We start from the raw sequence: 24,335 nt of genomic DNA, 5'->3' as shown, positions 1-24,335 counted from the left end.
CTTTCTTCTCTTTCTCATTCTGTATATGCTACTGGTTAGGACCTAGTTGGAATTAGTGTGAGTGTAAAGGTGGAGTAGGCACATAGATGGTATTAGTTACAAAGGAAGCTTTGTCTTCAAAGAATTTTTTAAGGCAAATAGTTATTGGGCATCTGCGGAATGAAAGAATGAATGATAATAGTTCTTGTTGTAATTTTGAAAGTTCTGAACAGCAGATAGCTCTGATTTCTGTGGATTCTGCTTCACCTGGATTTTGCCAGCCTCTGGCAGTTGGTGCTATGATGTAGAGAAGTTGGGGAATGTCGTGTGTCAGAGCAAGAACGTTTGGAGCCGGCCTTTTCTCTGGGGTCTGCTGGTGTGCTGCTTCGCCTTTGATTCCCCAAGGCCATGGGGTGTCCTGTGTGGGGAAGAAGCTCCTCATGTCAGAAGACTCTGCCTTCACTCCTGGCTGTCCTGCCAGCACTGAGCTGTTCCTTTTTTCTCCTCAGCCACTACAGAGGAGTGGGTATTTTGCCGCCAGGAGACTTTAAGTGGGTCAGAATAACACATGTATCTCATTAACTCCAAAAATCACACTGGCCTGGAGGCAGATAATGTAATCCATTCTAATATACTCCTCTGAGAGGCCTAAATTCATTATCATCAAATGTCCACAAGAGATACTCCATATTTGATTATTAATTCTAACTCATTATCAAATTTCCAGGGAACCGTGAAAACCAGGAGATGATATTTCAAGTCCAAAGACATTAAAGTTAAATCATTTGTCCATGTGTGTGAAAATATAAAGAAGTGTAAGTTCAAGATGTGTTCTGCCTGATTTCTGAGTCTGCTCAGCCTCTGGCTATGTGCACGCTGGCATACTGGTATCATTCCCATGGCTCTGGTTTGCTCGGCTCTTTATGCATCAGTCTCTGTGCTGAGGATTTTGTTGGGCATGGGCGTGGGGGTATCTCTTTGTGTAGCCCAGGGTAGCCATGAGCTATAGAATTCCAAGTACATACATGTGCCGCCACCCCTAGTCTGGATCGGCTCTAGCCTGCTGCCAGTCCTTTAGTCTTTACCGCTGTGGAAGTACAGCCTCAGGAACCAGCACTGAGAATCCATTGCCATATCATGGCCACCACAGGAGTCTGGGACACGGAAGGCCCCGAGAGTCTCTTTTCTGCTTCATCTGAGTTTTGCCAGCCTCTGGTGACAGTGAAATTTGGGAACAGTCTCTTCTCACTGAGCTTTTGGATCCTGTCTAAACTAACCTCTTTTTCTCTTGTGGGCTTTGTGGGACACAGTCATACTGCTACCCCAGAAATAGAGAGGCATCCCTTTCCTGAAACCCAAGTGTACTGTGGGTAGAATGCAGTATACCCTCATCCCCCCTTGTCTCTTTATTTTAGTAAAATGTCTTTTATTTATTCTTTGACAATTTCATACATATAAACAATCTTGATTATATGCACTTCCTGTGGGAACCCCCAACTTCTCCCTCCTGCCGTCCCCAGCTACCCCCAACATGTTCCCTTTTATGTCCTTTGATTTTGTTTTGGTAATAATAAACTGAGTCCAGTTACTGCTGTCTGTTGGAATGCTGACTCACCTTGTTGACTTGATCTTGTTCAGGTAATCATAGCTACAGTGAGTTTATGGGTGCTTTGACCATGTCATGGCCCCAACACAGTGTTCTCCCATCCTCTGGCCTTTATGTTCTTTCTGCTCCTCTCTGATGTTCCCTTCAATATTTTGTCTGGGGAAGCCGGGCTCATGGGTGGAATAGATGTGCCCCTTAGGACTGTGCATCTATTAGACACTCTCAGCACTTTGAGCAGTTGTGAATCTCTGCTGTTACTGCTGCCCACTGCAGAGAGAAGCTTTCCTAACAAGGCTGAGGGCAGCATGAATCTATAGGTATAAGCAGAAATGCTTAGAGCAGTAAACACTTAGAGTAGGTTCCACCTTAGGCCCATGACCTCCTGGGCTGGATGAGGTTTACATAGCACTGGGTCTGAATTCCTTCCTGTAGAGCAGACCTCAGATCCAACCCCAAAGCAGATAAGTACTCCGGTCTGTAACCTTGGTGCACTATTGGACCAGTGAGCAGCCTTGCCTGGCAGGTGCTGATATTCAGGCAAGATTAGCTGCAGGTTACCACTTACCTCAGCAGCCAACAGAGATCCTTCTGGTACTATGAAACCTAGTCATCAGGAAGATTTCTTCCCTGATTTTTCTGTATCCTGCAACAAAAGTGTGTTGTGTCTTCAACAGTAGGGTCTTAGCATCCAGTTATGGTTAGCATCCAAGGTCAATGGCAATGTCCTGTGTTGTTTAGGGGCTTCTGGAGTCCTATTCATAGGGATATCTCATAGCAGGTATCCCACACCTGATATTAAATTTTTTATTTAATAATCCATGTCTTCTGGCAGAATCATTGTGTACCCATTTAGTGTATCTGTATTCAAAGTCCTCCTGTTTTTAAAATGTATGTTCTTAAATTGGTTTACAAACATAGCTTTCTTTAGAGGTTTTTTTCATGCATCCTTAGTTCTGGTTAGCCCACTCTCACACACCTCCATATCTCCCCTCATTTCAACAGTATGGCTGCCTAAATTAGACCTGAGCATGACAACTTGGATGGGGGAATCTGGTGGGCCACAAACCTAGATGAAGAGCTGTAGGCAATTAAAGACTGCAGAGACAGAGACAGAAACAGTGACTATTAGTCTTCCCCATAGATGAGCCCCCAGTGGGTTATCCAGTGCCACGTGATCATCCCTAAAACATAAGCATATAAGCAACAGTAAACAAACTCAGCAGGGTGTGTGTGTGTGTGTGTGTGTGTGTGTGTGTGTGTGTAAAGTAATAATTATTAAAGAATAAGAGGCCATGAACTTTAGAGGGGCAGAGCAGGGGTAGGGTGAGACGTGAGAGGGAGTTAAGGAAGAATGGAGGGAGTGATATAACTATCTTAATTAAAAATTTTTAAAAGTTCAAAATCAAAATAAGAACAGACAACTCTGTTAGCTGTATCAGGTCTTAATACTTTATTATTTTCATCCTCCACTTCTTCTGTCTTGTTGGTGAGCCTTGAAGAACTTCTCACATCAGCTCCTCATGACTTTCCTGAGCATCTCTGATCTTTAGAGATAAAATGTTCCAAAGACCTTTACATCTTTTTTTTTTTTTTTTTTTTTTCCGAGACAGGGTTTCTCTGTGTAGCTTTGCTCCTTTCCTGGATCTTGGTCCGTAGACCATACTGGCCTTGAACTCACAAAGATCAGCCTGGCTCTGGCTCCCAAGTGCTGTGATTAAAGGCATGCGCCACCATTGCGCCAATTTTAGCATCTTATCAGATTAACTTTTCTACAGCATTACTTGGAAGCAGATAATGTTTATGCACTTTTGTATTGTTTTGGTCTACCTAAACTTACTGTAACTGAGGAATTCATGACAGACCTCTGATATAACCCTCTTTCAGTTTAATGGTTTTCTGAGAATGTAAGAAATTATAAGTAGGGCTGAGCTTGGCTGGTACTTTTCTCTGCAGATTGAAATGAATTTGAGTATATCAGTGAGGCTCATTTCCTTGTCTACATCTTATCTATGCTATATTTGCATTTTTTGAGAAAGCTGCCTGATCTTGATGCATTTTTGGAGACTGTTCAGTCTAGCTAGTTACAGGATTGGTGGTGGGGAGGGTTTAAGTGGGTTTGTAATTTTCTTGTACTGGTTTGTCTTACTCAGTTTAGAGACCACGTGATACTGGCTTTGTACATTCATTGTTTAGTATTAACTTTTCCTATTCTGTTGTAACAGCTGTGTACAAAACATGGTTTGTTCCTTAAAGCATGGTGACATATATTGTGTGTGAAGTAGTATAATGCTATTTATTAGCAGGTTGCAACAAGTTAAAGATGTATACTCTGAACTCTAGAACAACCACTTGGAAAAAAGAGAGAGGAAGAGGTATATAGGCCTAGTGGTTGGAAGGATCTCTAGTTGAACTCAGCTTGAACCACACAACAAAACTCTGTCTCTAGAAACCAAACAAATAAAAATATCTAGCAACGAATGAAAACTTTTTACAGTGCCAATATAAAGCGTGAAATTCTTAGGAATAAGCTTAAGTATATATTCCAGACCTGAAAGCCCTAAAAGTTACCAAGAGAAACTGAGATTTAATGAAAAATTCATTGTTGTAAGGATGTCATTTCTTCCCAAGGTGTTAATGTAGAAGTTATTTAGACTATACCAGTCTAAATCTCATAGATTTTTTTTTTAAACTGACTTTAAAGTTTATTGGGAGAGACATATAGTAGCTATTATTGGTTGAATTTTGCATCCTCTCTCTTCTCTTCCTATGTTGAAATGCTATATGTGACCTTATTTAGAAATGGTCGTTTCAGCTGTAATTAGCCAATTTATGATGAGGTTAAACTGATGCAAGATGGGCTACCTAACGCAGTGTGAATGGTACCCTTATACAAAAGAGCAGTTTGGATACAGTCTACAGGTATAGGCCAAACATTATATGATGGTCAACACAGAAATCTGCAAGCCAAAAAGGACCCACCAGCAGTGGCCCAAAAAGAAGCCTGAAGCAAATTCTGTTCTACCATCTTCAGTAGAAAAGAAATAACCACAATAACAAAACACCCTGTTGATCTCTTACCTTCAACTCTTTGCCACCAAAGCAGAGAAATAGTTGATGTCTGTCCTATAAGCCATTTGCTCTATGCTGCTTTCTTATAGCAGCATGGCCAATAGTACAGCAGCAAAGCAGTTTTTAAAAATTGCAGACAAACCAATATGCACCACCACACCTGGCTAAAATGTGGACTCTGCCTGCCTGCCTGCCTACCTACCTACCTACCTACTACCTACCTGTAGTGCTGGGGATAGAACCAAGGGCCTGAAGTTTGCTAGGCAAGCGCTGTGCCACTGAGACATCCCCAGCCCTGGTTCATTCTTTTTGGCTTAAGATTGTTATCTGTGAGTCTGCCTGAAGATCTATGTTATGAATGCATTTTTATTAAACATTAAGGCCTGACTGGAAAAGATTCTGCCCCACCTTAGTATTGTGTCTGCTCTTGAGTTTTTTCAGGGTTTTGTATTCACTATTCAGTGTCAAAGCAACCAGGATTACTAAGGTAGTTTCTTGGCCAGCCCACTACATGTTCCCAAAGGAGCTTGCTCTCCTGTAAGGCCTATATGCTTTACAGTGTTTCTCCAGCATCACCTGCTCCTGTGGGACTGAAAGGAAATAGATAATCAGTTAGCTGTCCTCTGTCTACACTGTTTCTAGGGCCCTGATGTTTGTTTAAGCTAGGCTTACTGTCTTGTAAGGCAACATTACCATGTAAAAAGAAAGTGTTGAATGAGCTTGGCTCCTCCAGAGAACTATAACTTGTGACTCATTTATTATGGGTTTACAATCAGTTCCTAACATGTTAGGTAAAGAAACAAACAACTTCCGTATTTTATGGAGTGCTAACAGAAGAAAACTCGTTAATTTCCTAATTGTTCTCTTGCCCCAGATAGTCATTCTACACATGTAGCTGCAGCAATAAACCTGAGCTCTGTAATAACAAATTCTGTTGTCAGGCCCCCTTGGAAAGGTGTTACATTTATGTCTGCTGTTCCCAGTGACCTTACCCTGTGTTCATTCTTAAGTCTATAATTATGTATTTGTCATGTGTCTAGAATAGTCCGTGTACGTTGAAAACAGTCAATGGGTTCTATAAAAAGTTTCCTGTAGCTTTTTGTAATGCAGCCCTGTGAGTGAGGTGTTTACCTAGGAGCCCACAGCTTCAGTGGAGCCATGATGTTTAATAAATCCTTAATTTAGCTTAAGTTTCAGTATTTGTGTGTGATTTCACTTCTATCAAAATCTTACAACTTGATAGACTTTAGGATTTTACTTTTTTTCTTTAATGTTTTTCTTGCACTGAATAAATCCTGAATAGTTTTGTTTTTCTTCTCTTACTTATGAGAAGTTGGCAGTTTAGCACTGTGCAGAATGAAAGTATATATTTGGCCCTATTGAAAATATACTTGCTTCCTTGGGCTTCCAGAAGTCCCTGTTCCTTGCTACAGTCAGCCAGCATCATAATCCTCAGCCACAATCTGTTCTACAGCTACTGTTTTCTTTGAAGTGGACTTTAAAAAAAAAAAAAAAAAAAAAAAAAACTTTCCATTTTGTAGATGAGAAAACTGAGTCAACATGCCCAAGGTTGGGATCGTGGCCATAGCTCTCAGCCCTGTCACATCTGTCTCCTGATTCCTAGATTACTGCTCAGGCTCCTCATCTCCAGTGTGTGTTTACCCCTGTCCCCCTGCTGACACCCTGTAGCCTCTGCTACTCACTAACAAAAATCTCGGACTGTTTCAGTTTTGTAATAAAATGCTAATCCTTAGCAAGCACAAGGCACTGAATTCCAGCCTCAGCTCTGAAAAGAAAAAGAAAAAAATGCTAATCCTTTGCAACTATATTACAAATCTGTAACACTCTACACATATTTCTTCACAGTTTTAATTTGTCTTTTTTTTTTTTTAATGTCAAATGTTAAAACTTTCATTTCTGGACACTAGTATTAGTTGAAAAGTCCTTTTCCTGTTTTCATCATAGAAAAGGATTCTGATCTCTATTTTGGTAGCATTTCTTTGTTCTTAAAGCTCAGATAGAAAGTTTATCCTTAAAAGTCCTCATTAGACGGGCAGTGGTGGCACACGCCTTTAATCCCAGCACTCAGGAGGCAGAGGCAGGCGGATCTCTGTGAGTTCGAGGCCAGCCTGGACTACCAAGTGAGTTCCAGGAAAAGGTGCAAAGCTACACAGAGAAACCCTGTCTCGAAAAACCAAAAAAAAAAAAAAAAAAAGGCATCATTAGAGTGTATCTACTTCTTTTTTCTTTTTTGAATATGGCTGCCCCAGATGCCCTGTCTTCAGGAAGAGTGAAAAGAATAAAGTTATCTCTGTGCTCATATGCCCGCTTCTCTCTTTGTGTGTGTTGTATGCATGAGTGTGCATCTGCACTTGGAGACCAGAGGGCACCTTCCAGTGCTATTCCTTGGTGCCAGCTGCTTTGTTTTTGAGACAAGGTCTCATTGATGTGAAGCTTAGCAATTAGACTAGACTTGACTGTTCACCGTCCTTGTGCTGGGATTACAAGTGTGCTCCACCGTGCCTGGTTTTTTGTTGGAGTAGGGGATTGTTTGTTTGTTTTTAAAAACATGGGTTCTAGGGATCAAACTCAGGTCTTTATGGTTGCAAAACATGCACTGTACTGACTGAGCCATCTATCCAACCCCTATATATCTGCTTTTATATGTTGTAGTAGTTGATTATAACAATATTATAATCAGGAAATTAGGGAGGTGAAATGAGTCATCTGTTCTGTGATCCTGACCTGGTTGTCCATTTTCTTTCCTTTTAGGTGAACGAACTGGATGGCATTCCTCTGATCCTGGACAGCAGCAATATTGATGACAACAACCCCTGTATCCTTGACTGTGGCCCACGAGCAGGCGCTAGCGCCTGGCTTGCCCCTGTCTTGGTGCTTGTTCAGTATGTAAGATGGCTCACTCATAGTACAGTGAGCTAATTTTCAAGGTAACCAGGACATCTGAAAACAGCATGTGACTAAAAATGTGGCAGAGACAGCTCATTCCACCTCTGTGCTATATGTCATCTCCAAAGTATGTGTGTGGTCCTTGGAATAAGCATACAACGCTAGGCTTGTTTTCACTGTAGAGATCTTAGACTCCTGTCAGTCAGCGTTACATTAACAAAGGCTTGACCGCACAGAAGCACGAGGCACATGCACTCTAGCAATAAGAACGTTTCTGTGCCCATTCATTTTCCTTGTTAAGGTCCTGTCCTTCAGCCCCCTGCTGCTGAGGTGGGATCTCTGCCCCTTCTTGGGTTGTTGTCCATCCTTCCTGACTAGTGTTCTGCATGAGATCTTGATTATTTTTTCAGTGCACTAGGTCATGATGCCAAATAAAACTAATTTAGTACAATGATTAGTCAGGGACCTGGTGCAACCTCTTTAGATTTGAAATGAAACCTATTTAATTATAAGAATTTACCTAATGAGCCAAATTCTGTCCTGCCCTTTGCTCTGGGCCCTGCATGACCTGTGCTTTTGCATTGGAAGAAGAGTCCTTATGAAGTTGAAAGTTGAGAGGATAAGGCTTGGTTGGATATTAAGGAGCCCAGCCTAGGATTTTTAGGGGTACTTTACCCAGGAAAACCTTCTCTTGGGGACTTCTACGAAGAAGATAATCACACATTTCAGAGTAAACAGAGAAATGCTTAATATTTGTGCTAAAGATACTGCCATTTGTCCAATTTATAATATAAAATCTTAAAGAGCACAGCAGCTCCTGAGGTCAGGGAAAGCCACATCAAGAGCCTCAGAAGGCCCTCCTTCAAGGCTTAAAAGAATGGATCCACTGTATACATTGCCATCAGCTACTGCATTGCTGGGATTAAAGGTGGGTGCCACCACTGCCTGACTCTATTCAGTGTGGCCTTTAACTCACAGAGATCCAGATGGATCTTTTCCTCCGGAGTGATAGGATTAAAGGTGTGTGCCACCACTGTCTGCCTCTATGTCTAATCTAGTGGCTGGCTCTGTCCTCTGATCCCCAAATAAGTTTCTTAGGGTACATAGTATATTGGGGGTACAGAATATATCACCACACCACAGAGTATTCAGAGTAGAGTTTTAACGGCTGTTTAGCTCAAAGAAAAAGGAAAGATAAAAGAAGAGTGTTTTCCTTGGTGGGGGCAGTAGATATCTTTCCAGTGAGAGAGCAGGTTCATCTTGACCAGGACTCTACCCACAGTTTACTCCCTAAACTGAGAGTGGAGAAGCATTTTAGCATCAGTACTTGTTTTTACCAAGTTCAAAGAGGAGTGTTCCAGTGTGCTACGGGCGTCATGTTCACAGTGCTTCCCCCTTTGTTTACTCTTTATCGTGTCTTCCAACATGGTATGACCTTGCTTAATTCTGGCAATACCGGAAGCAGGAGCTAGTATGATCAGACCCCATTTTGTAGATGAGGAAATAAACCAAAAGTCCCAATCACTTGTCCTGAATGTCAGTCAGGACTTAAGCTTGTGAGTAGTTGGCTCTCCTGCACTGCCTCCGTAGTCGTTGCTGAGATGAGATGAACGTATGCAGCCAAATCATATGCACATGTCCGTGCAGTAGAACAATTACTTTAAAGCATATCATGGATATCCATGTAGACAGTTGGCTTTTGTGGCAATAATGCAGCATTGTGAGACCTCGATTCTCCTCTTAATCATTAAGAAAAGAGAATATGATAAGTAATTTTAGTATGTTTGATATTTCTTTGCAGTTTCATTTATTAGTCCCACCAGATTTTAGTGTCATATAAAGTATGTTTACAATAAGATGAGCTACATCCTGAAGTATCAGAGCAAAAGGCAAACAATGTTGAATTGTCAGAAATGAGAAGGCATTACACCCCAGTGGTTCGTTTTCAGTTATAAGCTGTAAATTAAAATCTGGTTGCCGGGCGGTGGTGGTGCACGCCTTTAATCCCAGCACTCGGGAGGCAGAGGCAGGCGGATCTCTGTGAGTTTGAGGCCAGCCTGGTCTACCAAGTGAGTTCCAGGAAAGGCGCAAAGCTACACAAAGAAACCCTGTCTCGAAAAACCAAAAAAAAAAAAAAAAAAAAAAAAAAAAAAAAAAAAAAAATCTGGTTACCAAAACAAATAGAGAAATGGTGTACATCATGTTGCCCACCTCACCCATGGGTGCACGTGCGCAGCTGCTTCTCTTCCTCTGCTTTTGCTCGCAGCAGGTGTCCTGAGAATTATCTCAGTACCCTGACATCACTCCTCACCTCCCAGTTGTTCTTCTTCCTCAGTGCCTCTTCTCTTCCTTAAATGTTTTGTTGAAAATAATGCGTTTATACTGGGTGTGCTAGCACACGCCTTTACTCCTAACGCTAACTGGGGAAAGCAGAGGCTGGTAGATCTCTGTGAGTTCAAGGACAGGGTGGTCTACATAGTTCCAGGACAGCCACAGCCAGAACGACATAGTGAGATCCTGTCTCAAACAAACAAACAAAGAAGGAAAGAAAGAAAATAATGCATTTTAATGGCTTTTCTTTTTCAGAAGGCATTTAATGGGAGAACTGTAGCTCTGGCACTCTCCACACTTTGGATTTTTAATTTTGAAAAAAAGGTCTTGCTATGTAGCCTAGTCTGGTCTCAAACTTTTTATGGTCCTCCTTCAGTTCCAAGTAGTATGCCACTATGCCCAGGATCTGCATTCTGTTTATTCCACCCTTGGAACTGTTTTTTCTTGTAGTTGCTTTTGTCTATGGAAATGTTACACTGTGGGTTTTTTTTTTTTTTTAAGATTTATTTCTTTTTATTTTGTAGTTATGTTTGCCTGCCTGTATATATGCACACCATGAATGCAGTGCCCACAGTGGCCAGAAGGTGTCACTGGATCCCCAGAACTGGGGTTACAGACAGTTGTGAGCTGCTGTGTGGGTACTGGGAACTGAACATGGGTTCCCTGCAAGAGCAGCTAGCTCTCTTAACTGTTGAGCTGTCTCTCCAGGCCAGCCCCATATACTGTAATAGATACCTTTTGGTACTGCCTGCATACTTCATGGTTTGAGCATTTAGCTCTTGTGTACTGCCATCTCATTTCCCTCGGAGGTCCAGCACTGCAATTAAGACTGCAGACCCCATTCCCCATTGTACATTACTAAAGGGACTGAGCATCTCCTGAATGTTTCTTTGGCCAGGAAGTGGTAGTGCACACCAGTAACCCAGCACTCAGAAAGCAGAGGTAACTAGCTACCTAGCAAGATCCTGCTTCATGAGACAAGCAAAAATTGAACCCTTTATTAAACAACATGTTCACTTGCCATCTGAATTGTGTGTGTTATATTTGTACTCATACCCAAAACATAATGTTCTTGATGAAGCCATTGGTACATTCTTACTGTCTTTCACTTTTCACTTTTATTATTTGTGTGTTACATATATGTTCATGCGGGGAGTGCTTGTATATATGGGAATACACATTTGTGTACAAGTATATGGAATGTGGAGTCTAGAGCTTTAACATTGCATGTTTTCCTCAGTTATCTTCCACCTTATTTTTTGAGAAAGGGTCTCTCGCTGAACCTGGAATGCCTAGATTTGGCCAGGCCTCTGACCATTGAGCTGTACGAACCTCCCTGTTACTGCTACCTCCATTCTCCAGCACTGGGGTTACAGATGATTTTGTATTGATCTACACTCATTGCCTTCATTGGACACATAGTGTCTATAGACAGTTCTACTTCTACTTTCACATGATTGAGATATATATATATATATATATGTATATATATATATGTATATATATATATATATATATAATTTTGTATGTTTCTGTAAACTCTAGGGCCAAAAAATGAGAGAAAACATGTCATACTTGTCTTCCTGAAACTGATTTAATTTGCTTAATATGACTGTCTCCATTTACACCCATTTTCTTGCCAAAAACCTGATTTCCTTATGGCTGAAAAATTCCTATCTATACATACACTACAATTTCTTTATCCTTTCTGCTGATGGACATGTAGGCTGATCCCATAATTTAGCTATTCTGAGCAGTGCTGCAGTAAGCATTGATGTGCAGGTGTCTCTGTGATGGATTGACTTGGAGTCCTTCGGATAAATATCCAGGACTGGCATGGCTGGGTCAGCTGGTAGCTTTGCTCTTTGTTTTTTAAGGAACCTCCATTCTGATTTTCATAGTGAGTGGACTGGTTAAACCCCACCACAGTTAAGAGGGGTTTGTTTGGTTGGTTGGTTGGGTTTTTTGTTTTTGTGGGTTTTTTTTTTTTTTTTTTTTTTTTTCTCACATCCTCACCAGTGTCTGTGGTTCTCGGAGTTTTCTCTGCATCTTCACTGGGGTGAGGCGGCATCTCAGTGTCTTTTGTTTGTTTGTTGTTTGCATTTCTCTGATGGGTACAAGTGTTAAACATTTTTTTCAGATATTTATTGGGCATTCATACTTTCTTTATCTTTGAGGATTGTCTCTCACTTTATTATTAGCTAAGTTAACTGGGTTGTTTAGTAATTAGTTTTCAGAGTTCTTTGTATATTCTAGATATTAATCCTCTGTCAGATCTATACCCAGCAAAGATTCTTCTCATATTTTGTAGACCATTTCTGTACTTGATGAATTATTTCCTTTGCTGGTCATAAACTTTTACTTTCATGAGCTCGTTTGTTAATTGTTGGCATTATTTCCTGAGCAAGTGGAGTACATGACAGAATCTTCCAATATTAGGCCCCTTACTCCCTCTTCTTAGGTAGTCCAGGACCACTGAGACCCCTCCCATGCTCTGGCTATGCTATGTTTGGTTCTGTATTTGGAACCTCATAAAGTGTTTCTTGGGCCAGCAAAATAAATCAGCAGGTAAGGGTGTTTGCTGCCAGTCTTGACCACCTTAATTTGATCCCTGGAATCCACTTTGTATCAGAGAACCAATACCCACAACTTGTTGTCTGACCTCTACACATACAATGGCATATATGTGAACACACACACAATTAATAAAAATAAACAAGTAAGTATTGTTTCTGTTGTATAATGTCATTATTTGTTTATCACTTTCCTCTCTTTAATTAATTACATCTCCGGCCCCTCTGCCTGGACTCATTCTCCTCCTTTTAGAATTTCCTTTAATGTGGCTTCATTGTCGGAGGACAGTCGGAGTTTATTTGAAAATGTTTTTCTTCGGCTGGTAGCTCGTGGGGTTAAGACACCTGCCATGCAAGGCTATCAACCCGGGTTTGATCCCCAGAACCCATATTCAAATGGAAGGAGAGAACTGAACCTACAGAATTGTCCTCTGACCTGCACATGAACATCGTCATACATATGCACGCACACATGATTTTTAAAGTGTGATTTTTTTTAACAGATCTTTTCCTTTGGCCTCCAACTTTTCTATTGTTGTGCTCAAATGTGTAGTGATTGTATTTTGTCAGGCTAGCTCTAGGGACTTGACTTTATCCTATTTATGCTTATATTTATCCCCTCTTTCCCCAGAAGGTTATCTCTACTCTTAGCTTTTTCTGATGTGTACTCCATGTTCTTTAACCTGCTGCTTGACTTAATGGGTTATTCCAGTCTTCTATTGAGATGAAGGAGAGTCACTAGGGTCCACCTACTTCCCCTGCCGTGTGTGTGTGTGTGTGTGTGTGTGTGTGTGTGTGTGTGTGTGTGTGTGTGTGTGTGTGTCTGTGTGTGTCTGTGTGTGTCTGTGTGTGTGTGAACCTCAGGTGTCATTCCTTCTCTGGTGCCATCTGCCTTGTTGTTTGAGTCAGAGACTCACTGGGACCTGGAGCTTGCCAGTTAGGCTAAGCTGGTTGGCCAGTGAGCACAGTATCATTCTGTTTCTAGTTCCCCCGTGCTGGGATTACAAGTGTGTGCTATCACCTGGCGTTTTCTGTGGCTGTTGAGGATCTAACCTGGGTCCTCAGGCTTGCAAGGCAAGCACTTCATGGACTGAGCTGTCTCCTTAGTCCCTAGGCTCACCTGCTTCTTAAATTTGCAAACATTTCTTTTGTTTTATTTTTTAGGGGTTCTTTTTTGTGGTGGTTTGAAAAAAATGGCTCCCATATGTCCATAGGAAGTGAAACTATTAGTTGTGGCCTAGTTGGAATAGGTGTGGCTTTGTTAGAAGAACTGTGTCACTGTGGGTGGGCTATGAGGTCTCAGAAGCTCAAGCCAAACCTAGTGGCTTACTTCTCTTACTGCTGCCTACCAATCTATGGTAGAACTCTCAGCTCCTTCTCCAGCACCATGTCTGCCTGTATGCTTCCATTCTTCCCAATATGATGATAATGGACTAAACCTCTGAAACTGTAAGCCACCCTGATTAAATGTCTTCCTTCATAAGAATTGCCATGATCATGGTATCTCTTCACAGCAGTAGAAACCCTAAGGTACTGTTTTTTCATTTCTAGGGGATGGGGCCCATTTTCACCTGTAATTGAATATGTGCATGTGATCACCTTTCAAATCACTTTCTTGTTCTTCTTTGTGCTGTCCTCCCTGGTTTTACTCAGTCAGTTTGTCTGTCTGTTAACTTCTTGTCTCTTTCCTTTTAGCATTTAAAACATTTTTAAAATATTTATTTAATTTTATCTGTATATGTTAGGGAAGGAGGCATGTGTACCACATGTATGCATATGCCCATGGAGGCTAAAAGAGGGTGTTGGAACCCCTGGAACTGGATATACAGGTGATTCTGAGCTGCCTAGTATAGGCGCTGGGAACCAAATTCAGGTCCTCTGCAAGAGCAGCAAATGCTCTTAACTGCTGATCCATCTCTCCAGCCCTAGCGTCTAAAATCTTACATGTATGCATTTGTGCCTTTAAATTTTTTTTTCATGCCAGGTGATTGTGGTGCACTTCTTTAATCCCAGTACTCAGGAGGCTGAGGCAGGTGGATCTTTGTGAGTTCAAGGCCAGCTTGGTCTACAGAGCTAATTCTAGGACAGCCAAAGACTGAACAGAGAAACCCTGTCTCAAAACACCTCCAACCCCCAATTTTTTTTTTCCAGTGAGACTTCAAAAGGGGTCAGAGACAGAGTGTGTTTATAAATTTCATGGTTTGTTAATGGCCACATTTCCAACATATTGCCAGAATCGGTGGATATTTTGCTCTATATCTATGTGATTTAATAATTTCTAAGATTTATCTTGTTTTGATTTATGTGTATGTGGATATGTACATGCATGTACAGGTGTTCACAGAGGCCAGAATGTAGAAGGAATCTTTAAAGTTCTTATTAATAAAACAAACCTGAGGCCAGTTATTGGGATCAATGCTGGTAGATCAGATAGACAGAACAAGCCACAGCTATCTCACCTCGCCAGTTCCTCAGCTGGTCCTGTTTCCTCAGACTGGAAGCTTCTGTGTCCTCATCCAGAATGAATCTCAGCCGAACTGCTGCTCGAAAACCTGAATGCCAAACCAGCCAAATGCTTCTAGTTTCTGGTCCTCACATCTTATATATCTTTCTGCCTTCTACCATCACTCCCTGGGATTAAAGACTCACTCCCTGGGATTAAAGGCGTGAGTCACCATGCCTGGCTCTTTCCAATGTGGCCTTGAACTCACAGAGATCCCAGATGGATTTCTCCCTCTGGAATGCTAGGATTAAAGGTGTGAGTGCTACCATTTTCTAGCCTCTGTATCTAGTGGCTGTCTGTTCTCTGACCCCAGATAAATTTATTAGGGTACACAATATTTTGGGGAACACAATACCACCACACCAGAAGACAGGGTTTTGACTGCCTCTGGAGCTGGAGTTCCAGGTGGTTGTGAGCTGCCTACCATTGGTTTTGGGTCTCAAACATCTGTCCTCTGGAAGAGCAGCAGAGTTTCTTACCTACTGAGCCATCTTTCCAGCCCTATGACTTTATTTTATCAGAATTATTTATTATTTATTTTATCATGCCCTTAGTATACTACCTTTCTTGGCTTCTGTTTTTCTCCTTCCCTGTTTTCTTCTTTCAGTGGCTCTTCGTTGTCTCCTTTGTTGCTGCCTTTTCCATAACTTAAACATTGAAGTGTGCCCAGGTTTCCTGGTACCTAGAACTCTCTTCTGTTGTCTCTGGCAGTGTTTATTGAATGTCTTTGACATATCTGGAACTGGTCCAGGCCTTAGGAAAGATGGGTGACCTCCAGGAAGGTTGTTGATGCCATCCAGACAAGAGTTGGTAGGTGGAGTGGCTTTGGCTGTGTCATTGCTGTCCTGTGTGTGGTCATAGTTCTTATGGCTGTACACACTCAGGGCAAGCTTCATGCTGAGCATCAACTCCCCATGTCACATTCCTAAATTAGCAGGTCCATAATTAAATTTAAAACTGACCCCGTCTTCCCCGTTCAGTGAGAAGACAGTCACTCATGAGTTTCCATTTTAATTCTTCTATGTAAGTGTTAGTATGTCTTGATTCTTGCATTTATTTATGTTTATTAATCAGGAGGCAGAGCAACTCCAAGAAAACTTTTCCCCAAGGGTTCTTCAATTGTTTAATGAATCTTTATCCTAGGTTTGGCAATATTTTGAATTTGTTTGGTTTAATCCATTCTTCCAATCATTTAACCTAACCAAGTTTTTAATCAAGCTTTAGACACCTTGTTCTCCCTCTCCCTCTCTCTGGTTCTCTTTCTATTTCTCTGCTGCTTGTGTGCATGCATGTGTGTATGCACGCACACACAGAAAATACATAATGGAATGTGCCTGGATAAACTATAAACTGGCTGTGTAGTGTCCTTGAGCATCCTCCAGGTATTGGGGTGGGGCCTGAGATGCTTATAAATGCCCATCCTTTCTCATGAGAAATCTGTAGACCTCGTTGTAAAAGACCTCTGCTGCTTCCGTCACCTGCAGAAGGGAAGATTAGGCTGGCCTAACAGAGTGGGGTATTCTTTGGAAGCAGCTTATGCAACTAACAGGGATTTCCACTGCCAGGGGAAAGCCATGGCTCAGAAGGGAGCCTAACTCTGCAGGCCTGCACTGGGGTACTCCTGGGTCAGGGATGCGAGCCCAGCCAGCTCCCAGCTGTTGATCGCCCCCACTCACTCTTGGGTCACCCACAGTAATGACAGAGTAGCTAGTGCCATCGGAAAATTCCAGCTTCACTACCGCAGAGTCAATTTCTTATTTGTCAGTTTATTGTGGCAAGTGGGATTTTTTTTGTTGTTGTTCCCAAATAGAAACAGCTGAACTTTATTTGCAATGTTTTTCTTTTCATTCTTTTTTGATCTATGTTTTGATCGGTAGTCCTTGATGTGGGTTTTTTTTTTTTAATATATTGTTTTTATTGGGGGAATTGGGTGGAGACAAGGATAGAAAGAGAGCCCAAGCCGGGTTGTTGTGTGTATTTTATGACCCCCCCCTCTCTTTAATCTATCTCATCTCTAAATCCCCCCCCCTTGTTTTGAAAGACATTTGTTTAAAAAAATAGAATTTACTTACATGGAGAAATGTAAGCCTTTATAGGAATAATAACATGTAATCTTGTGCTGAGGAAACATGGCATAGTGGCAGGTGTGTCTGCTCTAGGGCCAAACAGACTTAGACTTGCTGTATATCACTTCTTCACTCCAGCTCTCTCACTAACTGTGAGTCTCTACCACCCCCTCCCGGGTTGTAGTGGCTGAAATAGCATCATGTGTATAAACACCCTGCATAACCCCACATAGCTCCTTAGCAAGTAAGTGTTCTTCGCATGTCTTACTATAGCTCTTAGTCCTTATAAGAAAGGTACATTTCATCTGTGATTGCTTTAAGACAGTGCTGATACTCCAGTAATGACAGAGCAAAATGGAGAGTGCAGAAATACTACCAGAGGCCCCTCATTCAGAGAGAAGCAGGTCTCCTGCTAATGAGGCTTCAGCAGAGCTATCTCTTGGGGGAGAGGGGTGGGAGCTGCAGAACGCCTTAGGACCCCCCCCCCTTTTCACCATTCAGCAATGTTAATTCATGGGGAGTCATAGTTCTCACTGTGAGCAGGAAAACAACAGAGCTTCTAGAAGGAATCACGGGGGAATATGATGATTATACTAAGTAGACAAAGTTCCTAAACAAGATGCTAGACCCCCTAATTGGGAGCACTAGCTGTAAAAGAAAGACTGAAACATTATTTGCCTTTAGTATATCTGACTTTGGACTTGTATAATATGGCAAGTATTCTATAAAACATCTAAGAAAAGATAATTCAGTTTTCAGAAAAAGGCAAAAGATGTAGCATGCAACTTCACAAAATGAAATTCAGTGGCCATTAAAGAGAGCTTTACAGTAAGAAGTCTGTATCCACTAGCCCATCCCAGTAGCTGGGGAAGCAAGTGACTGATGATAGGTGCATGCAACACCTGAGCTTTACTGCATGTTGTGGGGTGTAGTTTGTCAGTGTTGGCCAACACTGATGCATGTATGCCTACCTGCTCTGTGAGCCAGCGGTGCACATCGAGGTGGAGCTCCAGTGTCCTCATGGGCCTGGTAGCAGATATGTGCCAGGAGCATCACAGCAGTGGCATTTCTAAGTACTCTCAAATTGAAATAAACTAGTTAATGTGCTTGTGCCTGTCATGGAACACAGTAAAGGAAAATGAAATGCTATGTACAAGAGATTGATAATTTGATTAGCATAATTCTAAGTGATAGAAACTGGACGTAAAATGCACCTGTGCAATATGATTCCTCTGTGCTAGTAAACAGAAGAATGGTTATGGGAGCCGGGGACATGCATATTGTTAGAAAGGCATATGGGGACTTCTGAGGTACTAGCCATGCTCTAAATTTTAACAAGGAATATATAGATACATGCATATGAAAAAAAGTGATCAATATGCACATTGGAGGTGTGTGCATTCTGTTGTACCTCATGCTTAAATATTTTCATTATTCACTGAGTGTTTTCTGCATTCCATATCCTGCCTATCCATTGTCTTGCAGAGCTTTCTTAAGAATAATTGTTTTAGTTTTACAGATCAGGAAACTGAAGCTTAAGAATTGAAGTTGCAATCAGAACTCCCCCAGCTCATGTGTGTTGTGGGGCAGGGTAACCCTAGTTTGTCTGACTCCATGGCTAAATCCTTTGTCCTAATTGAAAAGTCTAGATTCCCACCTGAGCCCCCTCTTCTTGGACGACATGCTTCTTTCAATGGTATTTTCTTGAGGAAGAGGTGGGCACAGCTATATTGCATTAACCCCAGTAAGGAGCATGTAGTATATAGTAATCACTTGTCCTGTGTTATCTTAAGGGAGGTCCCACGGGCTATGTTTGTAAAGGCTGTTCACAGACTGCTACAGCAGGGAGCTGTGGACTTGATGCTCACCCGTGAGTGAAGAATCTCTCATGCATATCTTCCTGCTTCCACATTTCGCTGTACCCAACCTCAGGAACATCTCAAAGGACGCAGTAATGACCAGGAAATCTTGTTGCTAGGGTGTGTTTCCTGCTCTGGAGAGGGCACTCTTCCGGTTGTTTGCACTCAGTATTAAGCAGGTAAGCAGCACTCAGATCTAGTTCCATTGTTGAATTGACATCAAAGACCAGAATCTTAGTAGTACTGCTTTCCTTTAAATCTCTAAATGGTTTTTCTGCAAATCAGTGTTTGTTAAAGGTGTAAAGTCTCACTGGACATGGTGGCATCCACCTTTATTCTTAGCTCTTGGGAGGCAAAGGCAGGTGGATCTCTGAGTTTGAGGCTGACCTGATCTATGTTGTGAATTCTAAACCAGCCCATGCCACACAGTGAGACCCTGTCACAAAAATACAAACCAAAAAAATGTGTAAATTCTCTTTCCCTTGCCTACTGTGAGGAGATAATGTAAATCAAACTTTTCTGTCTACCAAAAGCTAGTGCCTTATGGGAAGGCAATGAGCAAGAACTGGGCCTCTGGCTGAGAGTGTACCAGTGACACTCAGTGTGTATCCTCTGCCTTCAAGCTCTCTTGACAAGGTTGTAGGTTACTGCCATGTAGACGGAAAGTGAAGACCTGTTCGTGTAGCATTGCTGTTGGTCTGGCAGTGGCACCCAGAACAGGAACTTTGAATCCAGAGGACATGGACATCCTGACATGTGTGCTCTTTGAGAAAAGTGGACCACCTTTCCTTTGTTTGTTTTTGTTTGTTTGTTTGTTTTTGTTTTTGTTGTTGGCTTTATGAGACGGGATTTATGTAGTTTTGGTGCCTGTCCTGGATCTCGCTCTGTAGCCCAAGCTGGCCTCGAACTCACAGAGATCCACCCGCCTCTGCCTCCTGAGTGCTGGGATTAAAGGCGTGCACCACCACCACTGCCCAGCTCTCCTTGGGCATTTTAAATTTAGAACCAACAAGAAGCTTTTTTCAGGTCCACAAGACAGCTCACTGTAAAGATGCTTGCCACCAAGTCCAGTAATGGAATTTCATCCCTGGAACCAACATGATAGAAGAAAGTCAGCTCCTACACAGGCTTTCTTTCCTCTGACACCTGTGCGTACTTTACACACATACACAAACACATAAAACAAATATGTTTATATTTTGTTTTTTGAGAGAGGTCTGCATCATCCCGGGGATCAGGAAACTTTGATATAGGGCAGGCTGGCCTCAGACTTACTCACAGAGAGGTCTGTCTACCTTTGCCCCTCAAGTACTGGGACTAAAGGCTTCTTTCACCATACCTGGCTAACAAATGTTTTTGTTTTGTTTTATTTTTAAGAAACTTTTTCTAAATTTTATACTCAGTATGTTGACACAAATATTTTGCATATCTCTCAGTTTCCCTACAATGGAGAGTACATAGTATAGTAGAGTGAGCTTTTAAGTCTTTTTTTTTTTTTTTTTTTTGGTTTTTCGAGACAGGATTTCTCTGTGTAGCTTTGCGCCTTTCCTGGATCTCGCTCTGTAGACTAGGCTGGCCTCGAACTCACAAAGATCCATCTACCTCTGCTTCCTGAGTGCTGGGATTAAAGGCGTGCGCCACCACCACCCAGCTTAAGTCTTAACTTTATATTTTAGAACTTTTATATCCAACTTAACAAAAGTAGCAAGGCTAAAATGCCCCATGCAATGGCTGCCTGCTATCGCTGCCTCTGTAGAGTTACTCTGTGGTTCCCAGAAGCCTGTCTTTACAGTGAGTTGTACTCCTTTTCAAAATCACAGCCGCAATCACAAGGAAGCCTGGTGTGATATGTGTGCTACACCTGTCTCCAAATCACTTCACAAACACAATGTCACAGGTGCTGTCATCCCACTTAAGCAACCTAGGCAGTTCCCTGACCATAGTCATCCCGGTCATCTCAGCGGGTAAAGATTTGCCTTCAGACAAGCTGCAGAATTTAGAGAAAGAGTAATATGGCTGCTGATGGATATAGTGCAGAGAAGTTCCTGGCACAGAATCTGCCTCCTAAACAGTATTAATACTTAGGTATCAGTTTTCCTACAAAGTTACTGTTTGTGTTAGCTTCCTGTATTTCAGACAAAGGTGGCTGGATATATTTAGGAAATTAGTAACGTTAAAATTGCTATTCTCAAATACCATTGCCATGAGTAATACATATTTAGTAAGACACTTCAGAGATTGGGTAGCTGATTGCCATAAAGAAACATGTTCTAGGTAACCCTGAGTAATCGCCGGGATTTTTGTCTAAAATGACTTAACAGAAACAGTCATTTTCTCTGGACAAAACATTGACAAACCACAGCCATTCAAAACTGTTAAATAGTAACTCACTGCTATTTTATTTTTAAAGCCATCATTCCTAGCAGGAAGTGTTGTACTCTGTATAGTTGTTTTTCTAGGACCAATATATTAAAAGAGAAAAATATAGTTTGTTTGATCCTGTTAAAGGGTATTACATTCTCGAAGATTTAATGATCATTCATTATTTCCTTATGACCAAATTATAGAAGCCAAGCTCTTAGACTACTGAGTTGGGGAAGAAAGGTAGACAGAAAACAAAGGGTATAAAACAAAGAATAAGCCAGCCAATAGATGTTGGAGTATGGCAGGGAGAGAATAAAGAAATGGTGACTAAAAACTTCCCATGTTTGATGAGAAAGACAAGAACATCTAAGAAGCTTGGTGACCTCAATATAAAGTGCTTGTAGCTCAAGCGTGAGCACCTGAACTTGGATTCCCAGTACTACATAAAAAGCCAGTTGCATGTATCTTCTTTACCAGAAGACAGAGACCAGAGGATTTCTGGGCCTTAATAGCCAGCCATTTTAGCCCAATCTGCAAACTCCAGGTTCAGTGAAAGATATTCTTTCATACACACACACACACACACACACAATAGTAATAAAATAAAGTGGAGTGCAGTAGGGGAAGGTAACCTAATGATTTTGGCTTCCATGTGTGCATACATATATGTGTACAACATAGACCACACGCAAGCTCACAAAAATAATTTTCAAGAGATTCATGCTTAGATGCATTATAATCACTCTTTTGGAAGACAAAGGAGAATTTTAGAAGTAGCAGGAGAAGCATGTCTTGTAACATATAAGAGCAATCAACAAAGATTATTTGAAATTTATCATCAGAAACCTTCAAAGTAGGTCTTGAGGTGGTATGTTCATTGTGTGTGGGTGTGGGGAATTAAAGCTGTACCATCCAAAAATACCACCATGTCTGTCTTCAAGCATGAGAAATTAAAATATTCCCAGAGAAATGGGCTAAAGGAGTTTTTTCCTCATTGCCTGACCTTGTAGAAAATGTTCAAGGGAGACCTGTAGTATGAAATTAGAGGCCACTAGATGGAACCTAGAAATCTAATGTTCTAGTTTGCTTGATAGAAAACTTGTGAGCAAAAGCGGCATTGAGGGGAAAACGTGTATTTGACTTAAATGCTTTCAGGCCCAGGCAGGAACTGAAGCAGAAGCTATGGAGGAGAGCTTACTGGCTTGTTTCTGATCGCTTACCCAGCTTGGACTACCTACTCAGAAATGGTACTGCCCACAGTGGCCTGGACCCTCCCACGTCAGTCAAGAAAGTGTCACGTAGACTTCGCTATAGGCCAGTCTTACAGAAACATTTTTCTGAATTGAAATTCCCTCTTCCCACATGAACCTGGCTTGTGTCAAGTTGGCAGCAATAAATAAATAAACGAGTAAATAAATAACCAACGCACCTATGAAGAAATTAATTGATAAAGGTAAATCCTTGAAATTCAAAAAAAGAGTTGAAAATTTTCACCATAAAAAGTAAGTGTGGTGCATACAAAAGAAGAACTAATGCCAAGAGAGTCATAGACCTGACAGAAAACATAGTAAAGTGGCATAAAAGTGAATCCCTCCTTATCACTACTCACCTAAATATGAATAGAGCCTCTCGTCAAGTGTATGTACCAGTAGGGTAAATGTTATCTGGTTATGCTGTCTGTAAGAGACTGAGTAGATTCAGAGTCAGAAAAGGTTAAAAGCATAGAAAAAAATTAAGTGAGCAAATAAATAATGAGAACTGTGGTGGTTACATCAAACTGTGCCCTAAAGGGGTCACAAAAGACAACGAAGGGCATAATACACAGTATTAAAAAATTTACCGTAGCAAGAAAAGACAAGAAATAAATGTTCATTGGTAGGAAAGGTGGTGGCTGCCCAGGTTAAGCCACTTGCCACCAAACCTGAAGACCAGAGTTCATTCCCTGAATTTCATTTGTTATATGGAGAGTCCCAACTCCAACAAATTGTCCTCTGACCTCCACATATACCCCCATGCACACTAAAATAAATATTAAAAATTGTTAATTAAAAGGATTACAAAGAATCTAAAAATATATATACCAAAAGCACATTAAAATATATAAATCAGGCCGGGCGTGGTAGCGCACGCCTTTAATCCCAGCACTCAGGAGGCAGAGTCAGGCGGATCTCTGTGAGTTCGAGGCCAGCCTGGGCTACCAAGTGAGCTCCAGGAAAGGCGCAAAGCTACACAGAGAAACCCTGTCTCGAAAAAACCAAAAAAATATATATATATATATATATATATATAAATCAAAAACTGACACGTATAAAGAAGAAGATTTTTTGTTGTTGTTTGTTTTTGTTTTGTTTTGTTTTGTTTTTCCAGTTTTTTGAAACAGGGTTTCTCTGTGTGACAGTTCTAGCTGTCCTGGAACTTGCTCTGTAGTCCAGGCTGGCTTTGAACACAAAGAGATCCACCTGCCTCTGCCTCCTGAGTGCTGAGATTAAAGGTATGCACCACCACCTCCCAGCTCAAAAGTTTTCTTAATTGTTACCTATTTCATTACCCAACTTTGAATAATAGGTAGAACAGTCTGTCAGAAAATGAGGAAGCTCAGAGAATTTAAACAGCATGTTACACCAACTACATCTACAGAATGTACAGAATGCAGTGGCATGCTTATTTTCCACAAATGCTTCCTGGAGCATTTTCCAGGATAGATCCTATCTCACACCACAGCTTAACTCACAGATTTTAAAAGATAATTAACATGCACAGCTTTCATAACTGGATGAAATTAGGTGACAAGAACCTAAAAGTTGGTTCTTTAAGTTGGGTAACCTGCATCTACATGGTTTTATGAAAAAGGAGAAAAGATTCAAATTACTAAAGTCAGAGATGAAATAGGGACAATACTCTATCTACTGAGTCTATAGAAATAAGAATTAGACAGGTGCTGTGATAATTGTACACCTACAATTTGGTTAACCTGAGTGAATGATTTCTAGAGATTTGCAACTGTATCTATATTGCTAAGGACTGGAGGTGAGTACACTGTGTCTGGTCAGGAGATGGGAAACCCTGCCCTTGACGCCT

General features: G+C 41.3%; 1 protein-coding gene across 1 annotated transcript in view; it reads left to right on the top strand.

Moving 5' to 3' along the window:
* Positions 1 to 24,335, top strand: part of Atxn10 (ataxin 10) — a 141,997-nt gene that overhangs the window by 102,461 nt on the left and 15,201 nt on the right. The window contains exon 10 of the mRNA XM_028878139.2: positions 7,427 to 7,490. Within this exon, the coding sequence (XP_028733972.1) occupies positions 7,427 to 7,490 (64 nt within the window). The remainder of the gene's footprint in view (positions 1 to 7,426; positions 7,491 to 24,335) is intronic.

The sequence above is a fragment of the Peromyscus leucopus genome, chromosome 20 (assembly GCF_004664715.2).
Source record: "Peromyscus leucopus breed LL Stock chromosome 20, UCI_PerLeu_2.1, whole genome shotgun sequence".
Classification (NCBI taxonomy): Eukaryota; Metazoa; Chordata; class Mammalia; order Rodentia; family Cricetidae; genus Peromyscus; species Peromyscus leucopus.
Note: the sequence above shows the minus strand (reverse complement) of the source record. Positions and strands in the feature narration are given on the sequence as shown.